Source organism: Salvelinus alpinus, chromosome 2 (assembly GCF_045679555.1).
Source record: "Salvelinus alpinus chromosome 2, SLU_Salpinus.1, whole genome shotgun sequence".
Taxonomy (NCBI): Eukaryota; Metazoa; Chordata; class Actinopteri; order Salmoniformes; family Salmonidae; genus Salvelinus; species Salvelinus alpinus.
The window spans coordinates 58,715,011-58,736,088 of NC_092087.1; the positions used below are offsets into that span (position 1 = coordinate 58,715,011).

The window sequence follows — 21,078 nt, forward strand, 5'->3', positions numbered from 1 at the left end:
CTGATTGTCCCTCTTTCTGCTGTATCTATTCTTCCTCTCACTTTTTATCCCTTTTCCCTCTATCCATTCTCATCCTCTAACTCTCTCTCTCTCATTTCATCTCATTTCCCCTCTACTCTCCCAGATTGCAGCAGGGATGGCATACGTAGAGAGGATGAACTACGTCCACAGAGACCTCAGGGCTGCCAACATCCTCGTAGGAGACAACCTGGTGTGTAAAGTGGCCGACTTCGGCCTGGCCCGCCTCATAGAGGACAACGAGTACACTGCCAGACAGGGTAAGGCTTCAGTCCAGGTCAAATCTGTAGTTGTGTGTCCTAAACCTGGTTTTGGAGGACCCGTGTTTAATCTGGTTTTCCTTCCAACTGGTCTCTGTGTATAAAGTGGCCAACTTCCCCTCCTCTTAGAGGATAATGTTTACACTGCCAGACAGGGTAAGGCTCTGGTCCGGGTCCAATATCTCTAGGTACGTGAACTGACATTGTGATGCCAGGACAACCTCTCCATCAACGTCAGCAAAACAAAGGAGTTGATTGTTGACTTCAGGAAGCGAAGACATCGCACATCAACGGGACTGCAGTAGAGACTACAGTTTTAGGTTCCTCTGCGTCCACATCACCAAGGACTTGACATGGACCAACAACACCACCACTCTTGTCAAGAGGGCACAACAGTGCTTCTACTTCCTAAGGCAGCTGAAAAAATGTGTCATGCCACCCCCGGGTACTCTCCTAATACTACCGCTGCACCATCGAGAGTGTCCTGACCGGTTGCATCACGGCCTGGTACGGAAATTGCTCCGTCCACGAATACAAGGTCCTCCAGCAGGTGGTGAAGACGGCCCAGTACATCACTGGGGCCGTGTTCCCACCCATCCAGGACATCTACTTGAAACAGTGCCTGAGGAAGTCCTGCAGCATCATCAAGGACCCCACACACCCCAGCCACGAGCTGTTCACTCCCTTACTTTTAGGCAGACGGTATCGGAGAATGAGATCTTATACCAACAGGCTCAGGGAGTTTCTATCTACAAGCCGTCAGACTTATGATTTCGAATAGCCGTGGGAAAAGCAGTTGCAAGATTGAGACGCACATCCAAAATCCAATTAGAAACCCTAGAATTCAAATGAAACCGATGACTTCATGAATAAAACTTAAAAACATTTTATTTGTAGAATCCATAATGATAAGTGCGAGGTAAACAAAGGTTCTAATATTCCAGGTAAACTAAAAAGGTCAAGGTAAAACATATGTGGTTCAAATGTATGCCAACTCGGTATCCCAAACATTTTCCACCCCTGGTAGGCCTTCCTTCTGAAATGACTGCAACACTTAACAAAGAGCTGCAGTTAGTTTCAAAGTGGGTGGCAAGGAATAAGTTAGTCCTAAATATTTCTAAAACTAAACGCATTGTATTTGGGACAAATCATTCACTAAACCTCAACTAAATCTTGTAATAAATAATGTGGAAGTTGAGCAAGTTGAGGTGACTAAACTGCTTGGAGTTACCCTGGATTGTAAACTGTCATGGTCAAAACATATTGATACAACAGTAGCTAAAATGGGGAGAAGTATGTCCATAACAAGGCAGGTCCTACAGGCCCTAGTTTTGTCACACCTGGACTACTGTTCAGTCATGTGGTCAGGTGCCACAAAACAGGACTTTGAATTGCAGTTGGTTCAGAACAGGGCGGCACGGCTGGCCTTGGATGTACACAGAGAGCTAATATTAATAATATTCATGTCAATCTCTCCTCAATATGCATGTCAATCTCTCAAAGTGGAGGAGAGATTGACTTCATCACTGCGTGTATTTATGAGAGGTATTGACATGTTGAATGCACCAAGCTGTCTGTTTGAACTACTTGTGCACAGCTCGGACGCCCATGCATACCCCACAAGTCATGCCACACAGTCCCCAAGTCCAGAACAGACTATGGAAGGCGCACAGTACCAAATAGAGCCATGACTACATGGAACTCTATTTCACATAAAGTAACTCATGCAAGCAGTAAAATTGTATTTAAAAAACAGATCAAATAAACCCAATATGGAACAGCGGGGACTGTGTATCAACACAAACATAGTCACAGACACATGCATACACACACACGATAGCATACGCACTATACACACACGTACACATGGATTGCACAGACACATGCATACACACACACACACGATAGCATACGCACTATACACACATGTACACATGGATTTTGTACTGTATATATGTGGTAGTGGTGGAGTAGGGGCCTGAGGGCATACAGTCTGTGAATGTATTGTAACTGCCTTAATTTTGCTGGACCCCAGGAAGAGTAGCTGTTGCCTTGGCAGCAGCTACTGGGGATCCATAATAAATACAAATACATATACTTCCTGTCTCTTATACCCAATAGATGGCTATCTGGGCAGGCCCACCCGTACCACCAACTAATGGAGGCTAGAGGGCATAATTGACCTATTTCTATTTCAAATCATAGGTCCATATTAATAGATCTCATAACCAAATAATGCATACACCATACCTGTATATAGAAATCACATATGATATTCTAAATGTCATCTAAAATTGTCTCCAGTGACCCAAGTCATAGACTGTTCTCACTGCTACCGCACGGCAAGCGGTACCGGAGCACCAAGTCTAGGTCCAAAAGGCTCCTTAACAGCTTCTACCCCCAAGCCATAAGACTGCTGAACAATTAATAAAATGGCCACCTGGACTATTTGCATTGACACCCCCCCTCCTTTGTTTTTACACTGCTGCTACTCTCTGTTTATTATCTATGCATAGTCACTTTACCCCTACCTACATGTACAAATTACTTTGACTAACCTGTATGCCCGCACATTCACTCGGTACTGGTACCACCTATATATATCCTCATTATTGTTATTTTATTGTCACTTTTTTATATATTTTTTACTTTCGTTTATTTAGTAAATATTTTCTCTTTCTTGAACTGCACTGTTGGTTAAGGGCTTGTAAGTAAGCATTGTATTCGGCACATGTGACAAATATAATTTTATTTGAATAAACAAATATTTGCATAACCAAGGAAATATGAAAACTGGCTCCAACCCAACAACCCATAATTGCTAACTGCTCTAAGCAAAGCAATTACCATAACCATAAATAGAGCCTAAGTACCATATTATAAAAATGTCTTTATACATTCTTTCAAAAGTTTTCTTTGGAAAAATGTATCCCACTGCTTGCTTGCTTCTGAAGCTAAGCAGGGTTGTTCCTGGTCAGTCTCTGGATGGGAGACCAGATGCTGCTGGAAGTGGTGTTGAAGGGTCATGGTTGCCCTTAGTTTGAAGATTTAATCCGGAGACAGGTCTTTTCTCCATCTCATTAGCTATCATACTCGAATTCCACTGATTTCAAAAATCAATCCTCCAGAAAGTGGAGAGCATACACATAATGTTAGTTAGAGAGCAAGCCAGCTAACAGAACACTAACTTTACTACGCTATACATTTTTTAAAACGCGTTAGAGAGGATTACCTAGACATACTGACCAGCTCCAATAGACAGAAGCGTGGCAGACCAATCAAAACTCATCTCTTGGCATGTCCAGCCCACTCATTATCTCAGCCAATCATGGCTAAACCAACTAGGCTCGTAATTTTAACAATTTTATTTGTTTTTATAGATGGCATACAAGTTTGTTAGTAAGGCACATGAAAGTTGACATGTTCGAGAAGGCATTTCTGCCAAAAAACGGATTTTGATTTAAATAAAAAAGTTTACGTTCAAACAGCTCTCCTGTGAAGTAGTTGTCAGGACCCGGTGCGAGAAACAGTCACTAATAATCGTCAGAACCCAGAAGATGAGGCAGACACAGCAGTACTAGAGATGGTGGTTTAATTAAAGAACAAAATCTTCAGGCAAAGAAACTAAATCCACAATGTCCAAAAATAAAGCCAAGAGGCACAAAATGGAAATCCTCCAAAATACAAAAGAAACTCCACAAAGTGGTAAAAAACAGCAGGGAAAAACAAACCTCAAAAGACTACTCAAGTAATACACAAAAACTAAACCAGAGAACCTCTGGAAAATCCAACAAGAGAAATATCTGTATAAAACAAGGCTTGGGCTGGGGCTGGGTGCTAACTTACAAACACTGAGCAAGGAACTGAGGAACACACAGGGTTTAAATACTAACAAAGGAATGACCTACAGGTGCAAACAATAATTAGAGCAAGAAAAACAAAAGGTACAAAAAAGGTGCAATGGGGACATCTAGTGACCAAAACCCGAACAGTCTTGGCCAAAACCTGACAGAATCCCCCTCCTAGGAACGGCTCCTGACGTTCCTACCAGCCTTCTCAGGGTGGAGGGTCCTGAACTGACGAATGAGGTCAGGGTCCAGTATGTCCTTGGCAGGAACCCAGGAGCGCTCCTCGGGACCGTAGCCTTCCCAGTCCACCAGATACTGCCAGGACCGCTGCACCCGGCGGGAATCCAGTATCCGGTGGACGGTATAAGCCGACTGGCCACCGATGACACGGGGCGGAGGGGGAGGTCTGCCTGCCGGGATAAGGGGAGAAAAAACAACAGGTTTTAATAAAGAAATGTGAAATGTTGGATTGATCTTAAGGGATCTGGGTAAGTGCAGGCGAAAAGTAACGGGATTGACTCTCCTGGCAATCTTAAAGGGACCGATGAACCTCTGGGACAGCTTGCGAGACTCCACCCGTAGTGGTAAGTTCTTAGTTGAGAGCCATACTCTCTGGCCGGGGTACAGGGTAGGACCGGGACGGCGACGTCTGTTGGCTTGTCGTTGGTACTGCTGAGAGGAACGCAGAAGATTAAGACGTGCCTTCTTCCACGTAAGCCGACAGCGTCTGATGAACCTCGAGGCTGAAGGCACTCTGACTTCTGCCTCCTGGTCCGGGAACAATAGAGGCGCATAGCCAAACTGACACTCATGCGGGGATATACCAGTGGAGGAGGAGCACAAGGTGTTGTGCGCGTACTCGGCCCAAACAATGAAGGATGACCATGTGGACGGGTTGTTGGAAACCATGCATCTGAGGGTGGTTTCCAGCTCCTGATTCATCCTCTCAGTTTGGCCATTGGACTCCGGATGGTACCCTGAAGATAAACTGGCCGTGGCCCCTATGAGTTGGCAGAAGGCCTTCCAAAACCTTGAGGCGAACTGGGGACCTCTGTCGGAAACCATATCTTGCGGAATCCCAAAGACTCGGAACACATGGTTAATCACCAACTCAGCTGTTTCCTTGGCAGAAGGTAATTTGGTCAAGGGAACAAACCTGGCCGCCTTAGAAAACCTGTCGATGATGACTAGGATCGTAGTATTACCATGGGACGGAGGAAGGCCAGTAATAAAGTCCAACGAGATATGGGACCAGGGTCGGTGGGGAATAGATAGAGGGTGAAGGAGTCCTTGAGGGCGGAGGTGAGAAGATTTGCCCTGGCAGCACACGGAACAGGCCTTGACAAAAGTGGCAACGTCTTCTTTTATGGTGGGCCACCAGAACTTACGCTGGATGAACTCCAAGGTGCGACCTACGCCCGGGTGACAGGTGAGGCGAGAGGAGTGCCCCCACAGAAGGACTTGGGACCTTGCTGCCTTGGGAACAAACAACCGATTAGCAGGACCTCCTCCAGGGCCCGGTTCGATGGCTTGAGCTTGTTTCACGGAATCCTCCACTTGCCATGAGATCGGAGCCACGATCTTAGCGGCCGGAAGGACAGTCATGTCAGTATCTTCTCGAATGGCAGGAGAGTAGATTCGTGACAAGGCGTCCGGTTTGAGATTCTTCGACCCGGGTCTATAGGTGAGGATAAACTGAAATCGGCTGAAGAAAAGAGACCATCGAGCTTGTCTGGAGTTCAACCGCTTCGCCTGCTGGATATACTCCAGATTTTTGTGGTCCGTAAGCACTTGAAACGGTTGAGAAGCCCCCTCGAGCCAGTGTCTCCATTCCTTCAATGCCATCTTAACCGCTAGGAGTTCACGATCCCCCACATCGTAATTCCTCTCGGCCGGGGTAAGCCGGTGAGAGAAGGCGCAAGGATGAAGCTTCTTGTCTTCACCCCTCTGAGACAGGACAGCTCCAACCCCAACCTCTGATGCGTCTACCTCCACCACAAAAGGTTCATCCGCCGTTGGTAGTGTCAGGATGGGAGCAGAGACGATGCGCTGCTTGAGTCCTTGGAAGGCCGTCTCAGCTTCTCTTCCCCACAGAAACCTTGTGTTGCCACCCTTGGTTACAGCTGAGAGAGGGGCTGCCACCGAGCTGAAGTTCTTGATGAACTTGCGGTAAAAGTTGGTGAAGCCCAGGAAACGCTGAACTTCCTTAACGGACTTGGGGGTGGGCCAATCCGCTACCGCCCCTACCTTCTTGGGGTCCATCTGGACTCGACCGGGTTCCACTATAAATCCCAGGAATTGTACTCGAGAGGAATGGAATTCACACTTTTCCGGCTTAACGTACAAATGGCTGTCTAGGAGGCGTTTGAGCACTTGTCTGACATGCTTAGTGTGTTCTTGAAGGGAGCTCGAAAAGATGAGGATGTCATCCAAGTAAACAAACACGAAGATGTTAAGCATATCCCTAAGCACATCGTTTATGAGCGCTTGGAACACAGCCGGGGCGTTGGTCAGGCCGAAGGGCATCACCGAGTATTCGTAGTGACCAGTAGGCGTGTTGAAAGCGGTCTTCCACTCGTCCCCGGGTTTGATCCGCACAAGATGGTATGCGTTCCGCAGGTCAAGCTTAGTGAAGACAACTGCTTCCTGGAGCAGCTCAAAGGCTGTGGCCATAAGGGGTAGCGGGTAGCGGTTACGGACGGTTATGACATTGAGTCCCCGGTAGTCAATGCAAGGTCGTAATCCACCGTCTTTCTTGGCCACAAAGAAAAACCCTGCTCCCGCCGGCGAGGTAGATGGACGCATGAGGCCTGCTGCCAGAGCGTCCTTGATGTAGGTATCCATAGCAGCTCGTTCGGGAGGAGAAAGGGAAAAGATCCGACCCCTGGGAGGGCAGGTCCCCGGAAACAGGTCGATGGTGCAATCGTAAGGTCTATGGGGTGGTAGTTTGGTGGCCCTCTGTTTGCTAAATACCAGTTTGAGGTCATGGTAACACTCGGGAACTCGGGACAGGTCGATGGATTCTAGAGACTCGGAAGGGGAACTCTGGGAACTCGGGAAGATACAAGTGGCTTGGCACGTAGGACCCCACTGCTTGATAGTGCCCACAGACCAGTCGATGTGAGGGTTATGGCTGTGAAGCCAGGGATAACCAAGGACGAGAGGGAACTCGGAACAGGAGATCAGATGAAAGTTCATCACTTCCTGGTGTTGGGAAACTGAAAGTCGCAAGGGGGTAGTGGCACGAGTGACAAGTCCAGATCCCAAAGGGCTTCTATCCAACGTAGTAACCCTTATGGGGTCACTTAGAGGTTCAGAAGGAACGCCATTCTCCTTCGCCCAGACCCCATCCATGAAGTTACCTGCGGCTCCAGAGTCTACCAAGGCTTGAAGAGAAAACTCGTGGTCGTCCCAGGGAAGGGTAACTGGAATGAGCAGGCGGGAGTTGGATGGATGGGAGGAGGTTATGTTTCCCGTTACAGTCCTCCCAGGCCTGCACGGGAGAGTGCGTTTCCCTGGAGCCCGGGACACGTGGAGCGGAAATGGCCCGGTTTGCCGCAATATAGACAGCATCGCTCCCTCATCCGGCGGTCTCTCTCAGCCTGGGAGATGCGTCCAACCTGCATGGGTTCTGGTGGAGCCAGCGAGGATAAAGGTGGAGACTCGGAGCTGGAACCGATAGGAGCTAGGGTGAGCGGTCTACGGTTGAGTTCTCTCTCTCTCAGACGCTGGTCTATGCGTGAAGCCAACTTGATAAGGGACTCGAGGTTGTCCGGTGGTCCCCGAGTGGCCAGTTCATCTTGGATGGTGTCAGAAAGACCCTTCAAAAAACACACTGTGAGCGCCTCGTCGTTCCAGCCACTTGCTGCTGCCACAGTGCGGAACTGGATGGCATAGTCCGTCACGCTGCGTCGACCTTGGCGGAGAGTCAGGAGCTGTTTGGCTGAGTCAGGGCCGTTGGTAGGACCTTGAAACACTCGCTTGAATTCTTCAGCAAAGGTAGAGTAGCTGGCACAGCAGGGACTTTGGGCATCCCACACAGCAGTAGCCCAGGCTAGGGCTTTTTCCGACAGCAGGGTGATGATATATGCTATCTTGGACCGGTCGGTGGGAAACGACGATGGTTGCAGCTCAAAGGAGAGAGAACATTGGGTGAAAAACCCCTTACAAACACTCGGATCCCCTGAGAACCGTTGGGGAGGCGGCAGACGAGGTTCAGCCAGGGGGTTAACTGCCAGGGGCACTTGAATCGGATGAACTGGAGCAGAAGCGGTTGCCGGGGAAAGTCGATCCGAAATCTGCTTTATGGAAGTCAGCATCTCTGACAGAAGTTGAGAATGTCTAGCCATTAAGGCCTCTTGCTGAACCAGAGCAGCTTCGTGGCGTTGGACAGTCCCCTCGTGGTGGGACAGCATGGAAAAAAAATCCTGGGTACTGGCTGCCTCTGGGTTCATTATAAGGGCTCAGTGTTTCTGTCAGGACCCGGTGCGAGAAACAGTCACTAATAATCGTCAGAACCCAGAAGATGAGGCAGACACAGCAGTACTAGAGATGGTGGTTTAATTAAAGAACAAAATCTTCAGGCAAAGAAACTAAATCCACAATGTCCAAAAATAAAGCCAAGAGGCACAAAATGGAAATCCTCCAAAATACAAAAGAAACTCCACAAAGTGGTAAAAAACAGCAGGGAAAAACAAACCTCAAAAGACTACTCAAATAATACACAAAAACTAAACCAGAGAACCTCTGGAAAATCCAACAAGAGAAATATCTGTATAAAACAAGGCTTGGGCTGGGGCTGGGTGCTAACTTACAAACACTGAGCAAGGAACTGAGGAACACACAGGGTTTAAATACTAACAAAGGAATGACCTACAGGTGCAAACAATAATTAGAGCAAGAAAAACAAAAGGTACAAAAAAGGTGCAATGGGGACATCTAGTGACCAAAACCCGAACAGTCTTGGCCAAAACCTGACAGTAGTGACATAGTTTCTTGAACTCGTTTCTTGAAACGGGTCACATATGTTAGTCCTATCAATGATAGAATGATAATTTTGACGCGTACCAACACATGGGTGTGATCATTCTACAGTGTTCCCTGCAGTGTACGCTCAAACCGGTGTGATTTAGAACCTGTATGTAACGGAGACGCTGGGAGTCGAGAAGCAGGTGCAGGGGGTGCATTTTAATAAAGCCAGAAACATGGAACGATACAAAACAAGAGTATCGTCTGGACATGAAACATAACCAATACTGCCTGGGGAATGGAACTAAGGGAGTGACAGATATAGGGGAAGTAATCAGTGAAATTATGGAGTCCAGGTGTGTCTCCTGATGAGGCGCAGGTGCGTGTAACGATGGTGCCAGGTGTGCGTAATGCTGGTTTTCAGAGCCAGTGATTTAGTAAACCGGCGACGTTGAACGCAGGAGACGGGGAGCAGGAGTAGATGTGACAGCTTATTTACAACGTTTAGTTTCGATTGAAGCAGTCAGCGTTTGAGCTGGCAACATTGTTTTTTTCACAGAAACATTTTGCACAAACGCAGTCCGTACAACATTATGTTCTGAATGTGACTTCTGAATGTTTCTTTCTGGAAGTAATGTTAAGACATACACAAAATTGGCGACAGCGTAACACAATCATCCAAACCGGGAAATGTAGGCTACATTAGTCCTAGCGCTAATTAAGGAAATATGGACCTAACACAAGCAGTCATATTTTTCTAACCATAATATGAACTAGCTAATAGAAATTACAATTCACAAATCATTACATCACAGGTGAGCTCACCATTGATCAAAATAATTGAGTAAAACACTTTCTAAAAATCGAAAGTAATCTGACAATGGGTAGTTTGTTCGCGACACCCCTGGTCAACTAAAGATAAGAGGAGACAAGATGAGTTCGATACCTTTGCAGTATGCATGTTGAAGGGGGCTTGTCGTCTACCATCATTCACTTGCCTTCATTCACTTCTGGAAGTTTACTCGAAAGATGAGTGAACCATCCCTCACCTAATTTTTTTATAACATCTGTTCTGACAGATTTACGTAACACCCAGAATGCATTGTATAATGTCAACAAGCATGGTGCCACACAGCTGGCAAATAGCTTAGCATTAGCTCTTCATAATCAGTACAACCTTCAAAAAACTATTTTACACACATAATATGTCTCCATTACAATCTATGCAAGAATCGGAGTGCATGATTTGTCACCAGGACTTGAAAACATGAATAAAAAAGTAAATACATTATTCTTCATACATGCATATGGTATGCAACAGTAGAAACGACAACACGATATACAGAAAATAAGGCACTTACTTTGATTGGAGCGCAAACGTCCAAAGTTATTATTTGTAAGGAAAACAACAATGAAGGCAATGCGATCGCCAGCCAGAAAATGTGCCAGGGGGAAAAAGTTTGTGCTAGACTGTGCAAATGTCTGCATACTTGGTCTGGGGAAACAATGGGGAGGTGCTTAGGCTCTCATCGAAAAGAGAAGTTTGTCCGGTTCAGTAAAGCCTCAAACATAAATTTGGCTACTTCTATGTGAATTAATGAGGAGACGGAACACACAATTCAAACTGTTGTTAGAAAATAAAACTTGTTCAAAAATAATTTCAAATTGACAAGTTGAAATATAGCCTATAGATGATTAGCAGCCCGTGTGTGTCTTGGTTTGAGAGCAGCGCGGGTTAACTGTCCTGTTGCGTAATAATCGCATTTTGGAACAGTGAGTGCATTCTGACATCACGAGCATAAAATAATTAGCTGGGGTGACGGTTAGAGATATTTGAAACCTCAAATTAAAAGTTTAAGATATCAGATTTTTTGTTTATAAATACTTTTCTACAATGACACACTTAGCTAGTGTCGTGTCTTTGGCTAGGCCGGATTAAGTGTTATGACATGCTATTCTATAAAATACTTTCTCCGTAATTAATATTACCTGATTGAGCTAATCATGTAAATGTAATTAACTAGAGAGTCGGGGCACCACAAAATAATATTTATAGAGCTGTTATCTTCCGAATAAACTCTTAAAGACCTAATAATATTTTACATCAATAGCAGTCAATATTAATCGTCACCTTATTTCAGTCTCATCTGAAAGTTGTAAATTCTTGGTTATCTTCACGAACCCTGGCTAACAAGTTGAATCAGCAATACAAAATTGGGTTTAATTATTTATTTACTAAATACCTAACTAATCACACAGAATTACACATACACATAATTAATCATAACTTGATTACAAATTACGTCATAAAGGAAAACGTCCCTAGCGGGCGGAACAGATATGACAGCTTGTTACACAAAAGAAAAGGGCTGGGTTTGAGTGAAAGAGCGGGAAAGACTGAGGAACAAAGGGCAAAGCTGTGCTATCGTAAATACAATATCTTATGCATTCTAATTTACTACCCATTTGGAAAAGGAAAATGCAATAAATATTTACTCTGAGCTGCGCTTCGGTAGGTTGGTGGGTAGATGGAAGCCCGTGTTGCCCAACCGGGTCCTTTGTTCTTTGAAGAATGTCTCTGCTGCTGCTGCTGGGTGGTAGACGGGATACTCTGTCTGTCCTAATTTACGTTTGCAGCTGCTGTTGCTAACTCAACGTCTAGGAGGTATCACTTCTATAGTGAATAAGAGTTCAAAGTTCATACCATTCGCAAACCAAGCTCATGCTGAGGTTGGCTTAGTTCTGTAGTTGACATGTTATCTGAACCATTCTGACATCGGACCGTCGTCCTCACATCCTCGGAACAGGAAGTTCAATTTTCGTCAATGGCTTATATAGTGGAGGGAGAAGGGTGTGTCTGGAAAGTTTATAACCCATGTCTCTTCACAGGGGCGGGCCACTGGTTGAGCAGAGCCCTAAATTTATGAAAACCCAAATCTCTCATTTGGAAGCTAAAATTACATTTCATCTCTTCACAAGTAATTTCATATTCAAACATTTGAATTGAACAACAATTCCATGTGAATCCGATACCTCTGATGTGTAGACTTTCCACAGTAGAGTTTATGTCATTCTATCATTGATGAGAATGTGCCAGATGACAACCGAACTGACATAATATACCTTAAGTACCACCGCATATGTTCACTTGGTCGGATTACCAGAATATAGTTCATTTCCCCCCAACTTCTGATGTTCCCAGAATCTCTATGTTAACCAAAGGGGTTTTCTAATGTCACATCAGTAGAGTAGGGAGCGGAAAAGGGGGGGTAAGAGGTATTTATGACTGTCATAAACCTATCCCCAGGCCAACGTCATGACACTAGCAACCCACCTCATTCCTTTCTGTTAGCATGTGTACGTAGTACACCATCATGCTTTCTGGATACGCGTCTTTTCAGATTCAACAATGATTCTTCTATTGTGGAAGCTACATCACCGCATTCCCTCTTGCTTTTGGTCCTCCTTATCTTTGTAAGTCTCCTTGAATCTGCACCTGTGTGTTTTAAGTTTCTTTCTGAAAATAGATTTTTTTTACGAACTACCAGACCAGTAGCTAAAGCAAGGGGCTATAGCAGCGCACAAGTAGCCTGTAGATGCATGTTGGACCGGGCATGCCCTGAGCTAGTGAAGTGAGCGGTATTGGAGCTAAATTGGAGCGGATGAGAAAGCCGACGCTCCAGTTTTTTCGGAAACTGGCTCCACGCTCCAGTCAATTTGGGCACACTCCACTCCAGCTCCACTTCACTCACATACTCAGACCAATCAGTAGCTCAACATTGGCATTGATTTGGGTCAACTCAACATCCCTAAGATACGGCCACCATCTGAGGTTGTCTTGCGTGTGAATGTTGTCTTTGGTGACATGGATACTTGGTTGCGCGTAGACGTCTGGCAACTGAAGGAAAGTGTTGCTCTTGAGACCAGCCACTTCTAACCCGGTGACCTTGAGACTGGAGACAGGCTTTTCCTGGTCCATTGTCTTCAGAAGGATCTCCATTTTCTTATCTTTAGCATTTTAGCTGAGTCATCAGTTCCTCAGTGCAAAACGTTGCTTTCCTCCCAGGGTCAAGGAAAGCATATGTTTGCACAATTTTGCTCCCTTTCGAGGGTTTGACCTGAAGTGGTACAATGGCGAGAGCACACTCTTTCCTACCGGCCCTAGTATGACTGCTGACGTTTAAGGGGACCATTACACTTGTCACTAGTGGCTTCTGTAGGAGCCGCCGCCTCAGCCTGCTGGTGGTTTTTCTTTTCCCTTTCAAAGTGCAACAAACTTTGGTGCTTTTGATTACACTGTTGTCAGGTCATGTGCTTCTGACAGTTCTTACTCATACTGTATGTCCCCTTGTGAGACATCCAATGTAGAAGCTTTTGCTTTTGAGAAATTCAACTTTCTTCTAGTTTTGGCCTAATGTTTCAACTTCTGACAGAATTCCAATGCATGATCACGGTCACAGAAGATGTAGTTTCTTTAAAGGCACCTGATGTGTTGTCTTGCTTTCTGTCTGTGCTGGAGTTTGATTTCACAGCTTTTTCAGTTACTGCTCCAACTGTGGTGGCAAACCTGCACTTCCTGCTGGAGGGTTTAACCCTTTGCATTGAGTCTGTGGACTTAAGCTTGGAACCTGACCTTTTGAACTGTGGTGTCTTGAATGTCACCATAGACTGGATCCAATTCCATTCGGGCCTGCTTCTACACAAGCTTCCACCAAGTCTTTAAACTGGGCTTTTCTACTGTGTTGATCCTGAAAATCACACACCTGAACTCCACTTCTCCTGGAGCTTGAATGGCAGTTTTGAGACAATAGCTCTGAGATTGGCTGGATTCTCCAGGACCTCCATGTGTTTTAATGTCCTGCATTGTGTTAGAACAGCCTCTAAAGAATAGTGCACTAAAACGCAATGCCTTCCCATCTTCTGGTGTAATGACTGACCAGCTCAGATCTTTTTCCATTAGGCAGATTTTTATTTGAATTGCCAGTTGAACTCCTGCTGTTTCCTTGCTTCATTGTATCCCGTTGCTGGATTCATGTGCAAATGGCTACAAACAAGTTCTCTTGGTTGGCCACTTGTATACTTCTCTAAATAATAAAGCCTGCCTTGCATGTTGTTTGCTTTGCATTCAATATCATGTTGGAAAGCTTTAATGAATGACCTGTAATGAAGTGGGTCACCATCGAACACTGGTATTTCTCTCTTGCAGTAGAGAGTAGAGCTGCTGCTGTTTATCAGAAATTCAGTGATGTCATTCTGTCTTTGGATAGCATTGGTGAGAGCATCTCGGTTGCTAGTATCATTAGCAATGTAGCTGGTAGCATTATCTTAGTGGCTTGTAACATTAGCTTGGTTGCTAGTAGCATTAGCCTGGTTTGAACCTGCACTTTGAGTTGCTTGCACATTAGCACCATCTATGAGTGTTAGTGGCTGCTGCTGTGGCTGCTGTGCTTGTTGGCAGAGGTGGGACCAAGGAATTGTTTTACACAAGTAAGTCTCAAGTCTTAGCACTCAAGTCCCAAGTCAAGACAGGCAAGTACGAGTCAAGTCTTAAGTCAAGACCGCCAAGTATCAATTCAAGTCTCATGTTCTAAACTTTGAGTTTCGAGTCCTTAACAAGTCATAATGTGCTCTTCACCAAATGTAATACCATTTCATATTTAACAAGAGTAATAGTATATACGATTTATGCAACTCATGAATGCTTTTAAAAAATATATATATTTATTACTTTCCAAATAAACTTTATATTTCCATGGAAATACATGGGTAGCCATGAGAAAGACCCATCAATATGACAACAAAAACCAAATATTGTAGTGCTCTCTCTCTCTCCAGATATACTCTAGACACCTAAAACATTTAAGTCATTTAGCAGACGCTCTTATCCAGAGCGACTTACAAATTGGTGCATTCACCTTATGATATCCAGTGGAACAACCACTTTACAATAGTGCATCTAACTCTTTTAAGGGGGGGGGGGGGTTAGAAGGATTACTTTATCCTATCCTAGGTATTCCTTAAAGAGGTGGGGTTTCAGGTGTCTCCGGAAGGTGGTGATTGACTCCGCTGACCTGGCGTCGTGAGGGAGTTTGTTCCACCATTGGGGTGCCAGAGCAGCGAACAGTTTTGACTGGGCTGAGCGGGAACTGTACTTCCTCAGAGGTAGGGAGGCGAGCAGGCCAGAGGTGGATGAACGCAGTGCCCTTGTTTGGGTGTAGGGCCTGATCAGAGCCTGAAGGTACGGAGGTGCCGTTCCCCTCACAGCTCCGTAGGCAAGCACCATGGTCTTGTAGCGGATGCGAGCTTCAACTGGAAGCCAGTGGAGAGAGCGGAGGAGCGGGGTGACGTGAGAGAACTTGGGAAAGTTGAACACCAGACGGGCTGCGGCGTTCTGGATGAGTTGTAGGGGTTTAATGGCACAGGCAGGGAGCCCAGCCAACAGCGAGTTGCAGTAATCCAGACGGGAGATGACAAGTGCCTGGATTAGGACCTGCGCCGCTTCCTGCGTGAGGCAGGGTCGTACTCTGCGAATGTTGTAGAGCATGAACCTACAGGAACGGGTCACCGCCTTGATGTTAGTTGAGAACGACAGGGTGTTGTCCAGGATCACGCCAAGGTTCTTAGCACTCTGGGAGGAGGACACAATCCTGCCATAAAGTTACAATCATTTATTAAAAGGTACATCAAAACAACTGATACTGAACTTCAAGTAGGCCTACAATTTGAACACTGGCCTGAATGTCTGAGAAAACAATACAGATCCCAAAGATGGGAGATAGTACCTGAACATGGAGACTGTGTGTGTGTGTGTGTAATGCATAAACAGTTTCATTTTTTTCTCTTATCTCCGGGCCCTATAATGCATTGCATTTGCAAAAGACCAAATTCGATGAAAGTCTGTCAGTCATTTGTGCACGATGAGGCCGCAGTATGATGCCTCCATGGCTGAAGACACGCTCCACCGGAGCACTGGAGGCAGGCACTGCCAAGACCCTGATGGCCACTCGGGACAGTGAAGGAAGAGCCTTCCTGTTCATTGCTCAGAACAAGAGGGCATTCTGTCCTTCGCATATGTCAAGGTAGTGACTTAGCTGTATCGCTGGAGTGGTCCCAACAGCTTTCTTCTGCCTCTTACACTATGCAGCAAACAGCCCTTCTTCTTGTCCAAGACTATGGTCCTCTCGCTCTTCCTCATCAACAAGAGGCACAGCTTGCTCAGTCCCTGTATTTTCTTGCAGAATCAGTTCTGGCAAAACATGTAAAAGCATAGCAGAAACAAAAAGGCCGGTATTAGAGTATTGGTGATGCAGTCTGTTAAACTGAAAAAGTATTATTGTTGCAGTCAATTGGATTAAATTATGAGAAAACGTTACATTAAACTCAATAATATTTACCTTTAACTCTTTGTGCCACCTCCTCCTTGACCAGCACATGGTGCTCCACCCACATCAGAGAAAAATCCGGATCCAAGTCAGCTGCTTTGAGGTAGACTGGATCTGAAAAGGAGGCAGTGATTCCATCTTGTGTCCTGGCCATTTTCACATTGATGAAGATTCCAATAAATCTTTTGTTCAGGGATGCCTGGAGACTTCTGACCAGGCCGCTCAGGAAATGGACTTGAGGCATCCACTGCTCCGGGTGGTGATTCAGGGACAGAACTGAGGGAACAACAGAGCTGATTGTGACTATCTTCTCCCCCTGTGTCATATCTGTTGCTTCTCCAAATGGCTTCAGGATGTCCACCAACTCCTTCAACTTATTCCACTCCCGTACTGTGAACAACAACTCCTTGTGCCCAGCCTTTATGACAGCAGCAGGGATGCCTCTTTCCCCAAATTCAGCCTCAAACACCTCTTTGAATGTTGTGCTTGTATGTAGCAGTGAGCTGGAGAGTGTGGGCAAAACACTGCAAGCGCTGTTTTTTTGCAATAGCAGCATCCACTGTTTGCTGGTCTTCCAGGGTTAGGTCATTCCAGAGCTCTGGGTCATCAAGGTGATCTTCGTCATGTACTTCATCTTCTTGTTCAATGGGGAAGCACACGGTGAATGGTTTTCTCATGTTGGTAGCATTATCACTGATGATATAGTCCAATTTATCTTTAATGCTGTACTCACCACATATGGCCTCAAATTGCTCACACTTGAGTCTTTCGGCCGTGTGTGGGCGTTTGAAGCGGTCACAGGCCAAGAGGATTGGACTTGAGCTGTATCCTCTCTCCATCTTTCTCCATGCAGTGCACAGTGACACCAAGGAATCCCCTCATCGTTCGGTCGGACCAAATGTCCACTGTGACTGAAACATGGTCTGTGTTGATCAACTGAGTTTTCAGTTATGAACGTCTCTGTAGCGTGGTTCTCTACTTTTGATGTCTATGTTCTGCGACACACTGGGCTGTACTTACACACTGGGCTGTACTTACACACTGGGCTGTACTTACACACTGGGCTGTACTTACACACTGGGCTGTACTTCCTGTCAACCACTGACAGGAAGTGACAAACTCTTGTTTTCCACAATAGACAGAGGCAAGTTGCAATTGATAACCAGGTCGGACAGTATTGCATTGTTGATAGCTTTCTGCTGTGGATGATTCATGCTGTACTGCCCTACACGGGTCTCCATGAACTGTGAGATTGGAGACTGTTGTGGTTCACTTGTGACACTTTTGTTCATCTGGTATTGTTCAAATCTGTAAGCATATAAAAAAAAAAAATTTAGCGGGGCAGTAGCACAATCTTGCCTGGTCTCAATCTTGGGTGCAATGATCACGTTCCTGGCTGACTGTGTGGAGGCTCATTGATTTAACGTTATGTTAGCCTACATGCTATACTAGCAAAGCTATATATAGCTGTCGGCTATATTAGCCACGACTTACCGTTCTTTGTGCAGCTTCAAATGTCGAACAAAGTTGGAAGTTGTTGCGCCTCCATCTGTAATTTTCTTCCCACACGTTTTGCAAGTTGCAATACATTTTTTGTTGACTTCAGTGTAGTCTGTATATCCGAAAATGATCATTTTGGGTATCATCTTTCCAGTTGCTCAATCTGAATTCACCCGCCGACGTTCCTTTTCTCTGCTGGCACAATTTGATTGGCTGCTGTCCGATTCAAACTTTAATCCGTTAAATGAAGAGTTGATGCGCTGCACACCTTTTTTTAATAGCATCATTTTTTATATTTGGGCTTGGGGAGAGTATCAAGTCAGGTCGAGTCATAAGGCTCAAGTCCAAGTCAAGTCACGAGTCATTGGTGTTAAAGTCGAGTTGCAAGTCATCATATTTGTGACTCGAGTCTGACTCGAGTCCAAGTCATGTGACTCGAGTCCACACCTCTGCTTGTTGGTCTTCCTGTTTGGGTCCTGTACCCACCTGGACTTACTTGCCGCACACAAACACAAATACATTCAAGTTACACACACATCACAATTGCTGCTACCAGACTCAGTAGGAGTAGTAAACAGTAAACCCTGTGATGTTGGTGCAGGATTTTGTGCCATCATTTGTATGTACGCCTCAGAGGTATTTTGGTCAAGTTCGGTCCAGTTTCTTTTGTCACCCATTGAGTTTTCTCCATACAGTCGCCGGAATGCCTCATAGGCTTTGTGGTAAGCTTCAGTCCAGTCTCTTTTACTGCCACCCACTTAACTCCTTGTTTGTGCAACAGAGGATTTTTCACAGTATTTTAAAACTTACATTTTGGCAGCGGATGCATCAAATCAAATCAAAGTTTATTTGTCACGTGTGCCGAATACAACAGGTGTAGTAGACCTTACAGTGAAATGCTTACTTACAGGCTCTAACCAATAGTGCAAAAAAGGTATTGGGTGAACAATAGGTAAATAAAGAAATAAAACAACAGTAAAAAGACATGCTATATACAGTAGCGAGGCTATAAAAGTAGCGAGGCTACATACAGACACTGGTTAGTCAGGCTGATTGAGGTAGTATGTACATGAATGTATAGTTAAAGTGAGTATGCATATATGATAAACAGAGAGTAGCAGCATCGTAAAAAGAGGGGTTGGGGGGGCACACAATGCAAATAGTCCGGGTAGCCATTTGATTACCTGTTCAGGAGTCTTATGGCTTGGGGGTAAAAGCTTTTGAGAAGCCTTTTTGTCCTAGACTTGGCACTTCGGTACCGCTTGCCATGCGGTAGTAGAGAGAACAGTCTATGACTGGGGTGGCTGGGGTCTTTGACAATTTTTAGGGCCTTCCTCTGACACCGCCTGGTGTAGAGGTCCTGGATGGCAGGCAGCTTAGCCCCAGTGATGTACTAGGCCGTACGCACTACCCTCTGTAGTGCCTTGCGGTCAGAGGCCGAGCAATTGCCGTACCAGGCAGTGATGCAACCAGTCAGGGTGCTCTCGATGTTGCAGCTGTAGAAACTTTTGAGCATCTCAGGACCCATGCCAAATCATTTTAGTTTCCTGAGGGGGAATAGGCTTTGTCGTGCCCTCTTCACGACTGTCTTGGTGTGTTTGGACCATTCTAGTTTGTTGTTCATGTGGACACCAAGGAACTTGAAGCTCTCAACCTGCTCCACTTACAGCCCCGTCGATGAGAATGGGGGCCTGCTCGGTCCTCCTTTTCCTGTAGTCCACAATCATCTCCTGAGCCACAATCACCAATCTCCACAATCAAGCTGAGCTGCGGCCAGCTCAGCTTCCATTTCCACCAATTCCTTTTTTGCCTTGTTGTGTTTCTTCCATATAAAGGGCATGTTTGTTTTCCAAAACTGCAGCTTAAGCTTTCAGAGCAGCGTGCTCAGCCTGTGCTTTCATTCTAGCACTGGATGCCCTTGACGTTGAGGTGGATGCGTCTGACTTTTTTGATACAGCAGATACTGTCATGTGGACCAATGGCAAACAAAGGTTCCAATATTCCAGGTAAATGGAAAAAGATCAAGATAAAAAATGTATGCCAACCCGGTTTCCCAAACACCAGTATATGGCCATCTGGGCGGGCCCACCTGTACCACCAACTAATTGAGGCTAGAGGGCGTAGTTGACCTATTTCTAATTCAAATCATAGGACCATAATAAGAGACCCCATAACCAAATAATGCATACACCATACCTGTATATAGAAATTAAATATGATATTCTAAATTAGCAATATCATCAAATAAACAAATATTTTGATAAATGAAAAATGAAAAATAATGACAAAATTAACTGGCTCCAACACTACTGAACACTTGAACTGGAATGACCACCTGGACTTACTTGCCACACACACACTCACGCACACACACACATGCACACACAAATACATTCAAGTTACACACATCACAATTGCTTATTTACTATTACTAATACTGCTCAATTTAAAACACTCGCCAATCCCCCCTTTCTCTGTTAAATGTGTAAATATTGTACTATAAATTGTGCCTTCCTGTATTATACTAACATGTTTATTATTTTCTACTGAGCCATTTACTTCGTTCGTATTCTGATCTTTTATTATTGTTGCATTGTTGCATTGTCGAGAAAGAACTTGAAACAATGAAACTCTGCATGTTGTCTTGCCTGACTCACGCCTCTCCCTTGAGATTAATGATCTAGCCTAGGTTACCCCTGCTTCAGGCCTAATACCTACGGCTGTTGCCCTTCCAGCCCAGTTCCGATCCCAGCAACCCGCTGATACCAGTCACAGCTGGAGTGGGAGAAACCTTTTTTTAAATTAAAAACCACTCAGTGGGGCGTCCAGCTCTGAGGTAGGGCGACCCGTAGTTTGTCAGGCTCTCCTAAGGCTATAAGACCAGGGGAAATGGAGTGGTGAGTATGCTTTCTCCTCTCAACAACTTATCATTTAATAAATACCTTAGTTTTACACCCACGGGTGCGCGTCACAAACCCTTCACCCGTGGACCTGGAGTTATGCACTGTAATGGGACCTAGTGTCCCACGAGACGAACAAGGTATAATCATCGTGTCATGCCTCAGACTAACGTCCTAAGACATTTCTCATACACACCCCAAG

The 21,078-nt window shown here is 45.3% G+C and overlaps 1 protein-coding gene across 7 annotated transcripts in view; it reads left to right on the forward strand.

Moving 5' to 3' along the window:
• LOC139565694 (proto-oncogene tyrosine-protein kinase Src-like) overlaps positions 1 to 21,078 on the forward strand; it is a 59,378-nt gene that overhangs the window by 23,289 nt on the left and 15,011 nt on the right. For all 7 annotated transcript variants that reach the window (XM_071386201.1, XM_071386225.1, XM_071386207.1 and 4 more), the window contains one exon: positions 125 to 278. In XM_071386201.1, the coding sequence (XP_071242302.1) occupies positions 125 to 278 (154 nt within the window). The remainder of the gene's footprint in view (positions 1 to 124; positions 279 to 21,078) is intronic.